The sequence below is a fragment of the Centroberyx affinis genome, unplaced genomic scaffold (genome assembly GCF_046629955.1).
Source record: "Centroberyx affinis isolate AG114_WGS23_722 - 3 ecotype Tasmania unplaced genomic scaffold, CSIRO-AGI_Caff_v1 ptg000503l_1, whole genome shotgun sequence".
In the NCBI taxonomy this organism is placed as follows: domain Eukaryota; kingdom Metazoa; phylum Chordata; class Actinopteri; order Beryciformes; family Berycidae; genus Centroberyx; species Centroberyx affinis.
In genome coordinates, this window is record NW_027279155.1 from 247658 (window position 1) to 253657 (window position 6000).

General features: G+C 41.8%; 1 protein-coding gene across 1 annotated transcript in view; it reads right to left on the reverse strand.

Moving 5' to 3' along the window:
* The window catches only part of atp1b1a (ATPase Na+/K+ transporting subunit beta 1a), a 10358-nt gene extending 4753 nt beyond the window's left edge, over window positions 1-5605 (reverse strand). Inside the window, exons 1-2 of the mRNA XM_071517559.1 lie at window positions 5365-5605; window positions 353-481 (exon numbers count right to left, since the gene is read on the reverse strand). Coding sequence (XP_071373660.1) covers window positions 353-481; window positions 5365-5458 — 223 coding nt within the window. The 5' untranslated portion in view covers window positions 5459-5605. The remainder of the gene's footprint in view (window positions 1-352; window positions 482-5364) is intronic.
* Between the last annotated feature and the right edge of the window lie 395 nt (window positions 5606-6000).

Genomic DNA, 6000 nt, shown 5'->3' on the forward strand with positions numbered 1-6000 from the left:
GGCTGAACCTATCTAAGGTCAGACAGACTTCTAATAGTGAGGAGCTGCTTAAAGGCACGCCCCAACAGACATTTATAAAACATACACCACTAATAGCCACATGGCAACAACATGAGAGGGTAATAGCCATTGATAACTGCCTCTGATTATGAAAAAACATTTTTAAGATTAGTGTGATATTGCCCAATCCAAATTCTATTTGATCTAAAACTAATCTTTGGACTACAGTTGTATAAATGCTTTAACTCTTGAGTCTTAACACTGTAAAAATGTAATTCCCAAGGAAACATAAAGTGCAACAATGGATCATTGGAAAAAGCACAAGCAGAAGTGTCATAAACAGCGTATTTACCTGGGGGAGCAACTCTGTCCTGATAGGTGGGTTTGTAGTTACTTATTGTAAGCAGCAATGCCTGGATGGTCCCAATGAAAATTCCAGCCAAGCATCCATAGAAGATCAGGTAGAACAAGAAGATTTTAACTGTGGGGGGGAAAAAATATTAAAATGTATTAGAATTTGTTAAATTATTAACTTTTTTGGAAGCTGTTACAAGTAGACAAAACATTTTGACTCAGTGAACAATTAAGTCATAAGAACAAAAAAGTCACTGATCAAATGCCATAGATGAACTGAATGTTCCAAATGATGTCAGGGTTAATGAATAAATTAGTGTCCCAAAAAAGAAATTTTGGATCTCTAGACAACTGAAAACATTTGAAGTCTAAATTTGACCTAGTAACTAAGTTTAAAATCTGGCAGCTGTTATTTATATATTTATATGTGACACTGCTACGTGTGACATACTTCATAGTAAAATATTGGAAGATTGATTCCATTACAGCAGCTAAAATTTTGGTGCATGATTTTGATAGAAAATCCTATAGATCTCCTAACTGGTATAAGAAACTTAATCAAAGGAATTGCATGTAATACATGAACTATGGCACAGCATGATCTCCTTTCTCTTCCCATCTTAGAAGTCTTTATAGAACAATGGTCATTCAATATATCGCTGTTGTCATGTGAAAACCTTGTAACTCCAATTTCAGAGATTTTCTTTGGCTGATGAAATCCTTTCAAAACCATTCTGGATAAACTCAAACTGCATGGTCATCAACCTGAACACAAGGCTGTGTGTTTTATTGTTCAATTTGTATTATCCTCTAATTATGTAATAGAGGGAGGGACGCAGTTCCAGTACAGCAGGATGAGTCACTAGTCTTTCTGGTCAGTGCTGCTGCCACCTCTCAGTCAGACCCTCCCCCCCTCTGTCGGCAGTTACAACAGGTTTGGCAGAAGATCTGGTGGAGACGCTGCACAAAGACACTAGACTCTCTCGCCGGTCTCGCTCTCGCTTTCCCTCTCTGTCTCTGGCTGTATTTACAGCGTTAAAGCCATCAGGCATGCCATTAGCATTTTGTTGACAAAAACTTGTAATTAGCATTTTAATTTCTTGTTTGCCCTACTCCCAGAGAACTTTAGCGGGTTACACAGATAATGTAAATGCGCTCAGTCTGTGGTTTCGGTCTAGTTTATTTTGGAAATGTTTCATCGGTGCTTTTATGTGTACTTTGTTGCTGGATTATATGTTATAAATCAATAACTCCTTTATCACCTTTAGATTAGGCCAATGGTTATTGTTTTACTCACCTGCAATATACTACACTACATTACAACTTGGGTTTAATATATAAGCTGAGATGAAAGGCAGTAAATTTATCGCATCAGGCCCCCTGCTTCCCTTAAAAGCAAACCGCAAAAACCTTTTTCTCCTCCATTTGTAATAATAGGTCTATACTGATCTTAACTGCACTTTTGGGACTCTTATGAACCTCCAATATATTTACATATAAATACAGATTTGGGATTTATGGAAAGATAAGAGGTTTATCTTTCATTTCAGTGTATTTATCTCTGTTGGATGAAGGCAGAGGTGACTGGAGCTCTTAGCAGTGACCTTACTCCTGGCATCTTGCCTTTACTCAGCTACTCTTGCCAAAATTATGTTCTTCCCAGGTTTACTGTGACTTCTAGGAATGTCACCGACAAAGAAACTCTACACGTGGCATATTACTATGATCGAACGGTTTCACAACAGGTTCAAGAGGTGACAGAGGTGTTTCAGCGCCTTGAAATCTATGAAGACAATCTAACCACTTTTCATGTTAACTGTTTTCAACTTATCATTGGGTAGCTATTGGGTAATTTGTGAAACTCCCAGACGCAGTGAATCTTTTGGTGTCTAAAGACTGGTATCTAGATTCCCGTATTTGTCTATTGCATACATATTATATGAATGTGTTGACGTCATATGTCGATTTTAGACTGCGCTCTCTGGGCTTTCATCAAAGTTCCCATTCCTGATGCATGTGCTGTTGCTGTGGCACTTTCCCAAGGTGTCTTGCCAGTGCCAGGTACAAGTCCCAATCAGCCACTACAAAACCAGTCTGGCAGGTCGATCACAGGTTCTCCTCCGCAGCCTTATCTCCTGACACGCAGGCGGCGGAGTGAGAGGACTGTTGGAGATTCAACCGCGCCACTGGGTCTGTTCCCGCCACATACGTTCAACAGCAGCGTCCCTTTAATGTCAGCTGTTTTTCATGTAGCCGTTCAGCGGTGTGTGTGTGTGTGTGTGATAGATGGCATTATGCAGCAATTTTACTCTCACGACAGCTACACAAAATCCCAGCAGAAACATTGAAATTATATTGTTTGACTTTTTTTTTTTAATGCTGAGCTTTGGAGCCAGACTGCGTACATGCCTCCTCTGCCTGCTTTGGGTTTCGGTCTTTCAAGTGATCCACTGACAGCCTGTCAAACCCGCAGGCTGTTACAGCACCTACCACCAATGTAAATGTGTGGCGAGTTATTTTTTAATGAACACGTCTGCGATGCTATCAAGAGTCGCCCACTGATGCACCAGCAATAGATTACGCAATTAATTGCCTCTTCAGAGACTGACATTTATTCCATCTAAGGCGTTGCAGGATTGCAATTATGTGCAGTGGTTTCTTAGAGCAGCCCGTCTCTAAAACGCAAATCTTCCAGTCAATCCCTGTTGTCAGGGTAACTAGCATTTGCAAAACAAATTGAAATGTTTTTTTTGCTCAAGTGTCACTTGAGTGTCAAGCCATGTCAGGCAAAAGGGTGTGTCAAACCATATGATTGAAGTGTTAGTCTAAGAGAAGTCCGTTACCCAATGTTTCCTTTTGCCATTCCTGAGATTCAATATTCATTTTAGTTACTGTAAATTGATCAAGCAGTTTTGCTGGCTGGCTAAAATAAAGATAGGGCCTATGTGGGCATCTGAGGCGTGGGAATGTTTATAATTACAGCCAATTACCAGAGATTTAGGTAGGACAGCAGATCTAGGCCTCATCTTTTTGAGTCTGTGTGTGTGCACGTGTGTGTGTGAGATTGGTGCACAACACAGGCCTGTTGCCCAAATGGGTGGAAAATGAAAATTGTTGCTCAGAAATGGAGACGGCGCAGAAAGTGGCCTGCTGGTGGTGAATGGCTCTGTCAACCTCTGTCTGAATGAAGCACCTCCCCCACAACAAGCCGCCTGCTGCAGCATGTTGTGAAGGAAAGGCAGCATCACCACGTTCACACCGCCGCGGCTCCACTTCACTGCCGCCCTGCTCGACGCTTCACGAAACACACTGGAACATTTCTCTCACCGACTTAGATCCCGGATGTGTGAAATAAATCGATACAAACGCAGGTAGAAAATGTGCAATAGAAATTAGATCGACGCTGTTCGTTGTCTAATGTCGGAAATTACAAAAAAAATATAGAAACAAGAGACTTCAAACACAATTTAGCCTTAATAAATAAACATTTCCTGAATGACCAGCACTGATAACAGCATAGACCGAGACGACAAGTTTCAGCAAGGGCAAACCTGTTGCATTTAGTGCGACATCACGCTCAATAACCCGTATGATAAAGACCTATAACCACAACTCGATTTTAGAGGTTTACTCACAGCATAACTATATGAATTGTAAAAGAATACAGTGAAACCACAGGATGTTAAAATATATATACCGCAAAGTACGATAAGGTCGCTACATCGCTACCGACTATCACAGACACGTTCTCCAGGGATATTACAGGAACATTATTGTAATTTATCTTTAAGGAATTACTAGACTTTCTCAGAAACTGTTTATGAGGCTTAATGTCAGTTTAGAGGTGAAGATCTGCCGACCAACGTCCCCCCCCCCCTTCCTCTCTTTCTTTCAGGGGAAAAAAAATAACTTGGGGATGGAGAGGGAGAGGGAGAGGGAGAGGGGCGGCCCTTGAGACATGCGAGTCGTGATCTGAGCTACAGCACCATGTTACCAAGCAGTTTTCTGGCCGAACCCAGCTGTGTTTGACACAAAAATGACAAATTATCACTGTAAAATGGTTTATTCAGCTTAACAGGCGCTCTATTATGGTTATATCCACTTATTGTATCAAATGAACAGCCACTGCGGACTGTATTAGGCGAACATGCCCTTGTCTTAAAAGTATGGAAAACAGTGAGTCGTAGCAGTAAAACGATTAAGGCTGGATTCATAATCCTCGGTTTGAGTGAAAGGAGGAAAGCATAACCAGGCCTATACAGACCCACAGATTAGCTATTCAGATTATTATTCGGGGGAATAAAATGCACGTCAATCTCCTTGTGAGGCTAAATATAAGAGGTGGACTAGTGAGGGACAAACCAACCCAACCCTTACTTTCACCATTTGGTTTTGGCAAAAAAAAAAGTCTTAGCACGGGACAGGCTGTCCTTCAAAATGACCTTTTTGATAAAGGACGTTCATCAATGAATTGCCCGATATAGGCTGCACCTACGGTAATCATTTGCTATTACAGTGTTATTAGATTTGACAGAACATCTGTGGTCTAATCGGAATTTTTAATACCCTACAGAATCATATAAATAGATGAAGCTAATGTGCAAGGCCACCAATCAATAATTTCCCGTGCGCGCTAATTGATTTTTACACCATTAAGCTTATTTTTGATGACTTTCGACCAGGAGCCTATCTAGTAGGCGCTATCTTGGTCAGAGTCTTCGGTATTTTACAAATGAGTTTTTTTCTGGTCAACAGGCCAACTTCTACGCACTACAGGTCCCATTGAAAACCGAAGTCACGACGCAGCAGCATGTTAAAGCCAGTGAGATCTAACAGGTGCTGTTTGTGCAGTCAGGAAATGGAGAGGGGGAAAAAAAAATCCGCTTTTAGTTTTCACTCTCACGGCCGAAATGCGCTAGCCTATATCACCGCTCATTTCTCACGGTGTAAACCTCGTCTAACAGGTCTCCGTGTTTTCCTTTGAATCGTTTTAAGGAGAGGACTACTTACACCAACTGCCCCCGGTCCGTCCTAGAAACTCCTTCTTCTCTGAATTCCACAGAAAGCTCTTCCATCCGCCGTCACCATCTTTATTTGCCGACATATTCACTCCCTGGTGATATTTCCCTCTTTTTTCAAATTAACTGATTTAACGGCCTGGTTTAGGTACACCGGCGACTGTTGACTGTCCTCAACAGGAAACGTAAAAGGACAGTTTCGTACCCGACTCCACCTATTGTACCACACACAATTTATCTCCTATGAGAACCGGCTCCGCCCGCAAACTCCCGTAATAAGTTGCCCCCCGAAGAGGGAGGGCTGAGTCTGGCAAATCACAACCTTTCGCTCCTTTTTGCGTAAGAGGCAAAAGGAAGGGGGGGGGGACATTACAGCTAGTTGCGCACGAATGTACGTCGACTGTTGGGCCTACAGAAAATGTCCAACATGTTGCGACACCCATTTTAAATGATGCCGGTGCCATAGTTACCATCCTTGTCCTCATCCCGTGAGGGTTGAAACTGCAGGGTGATGAGGCTAATAAAACGGTGGTGTATGATCAAAGTAAGGCAGACAGACAACCAATCAGTTATATTTTGCATTCACACCTTAATTTATGCTCCCCCCCCTCAAATTAAAGACCCTGTA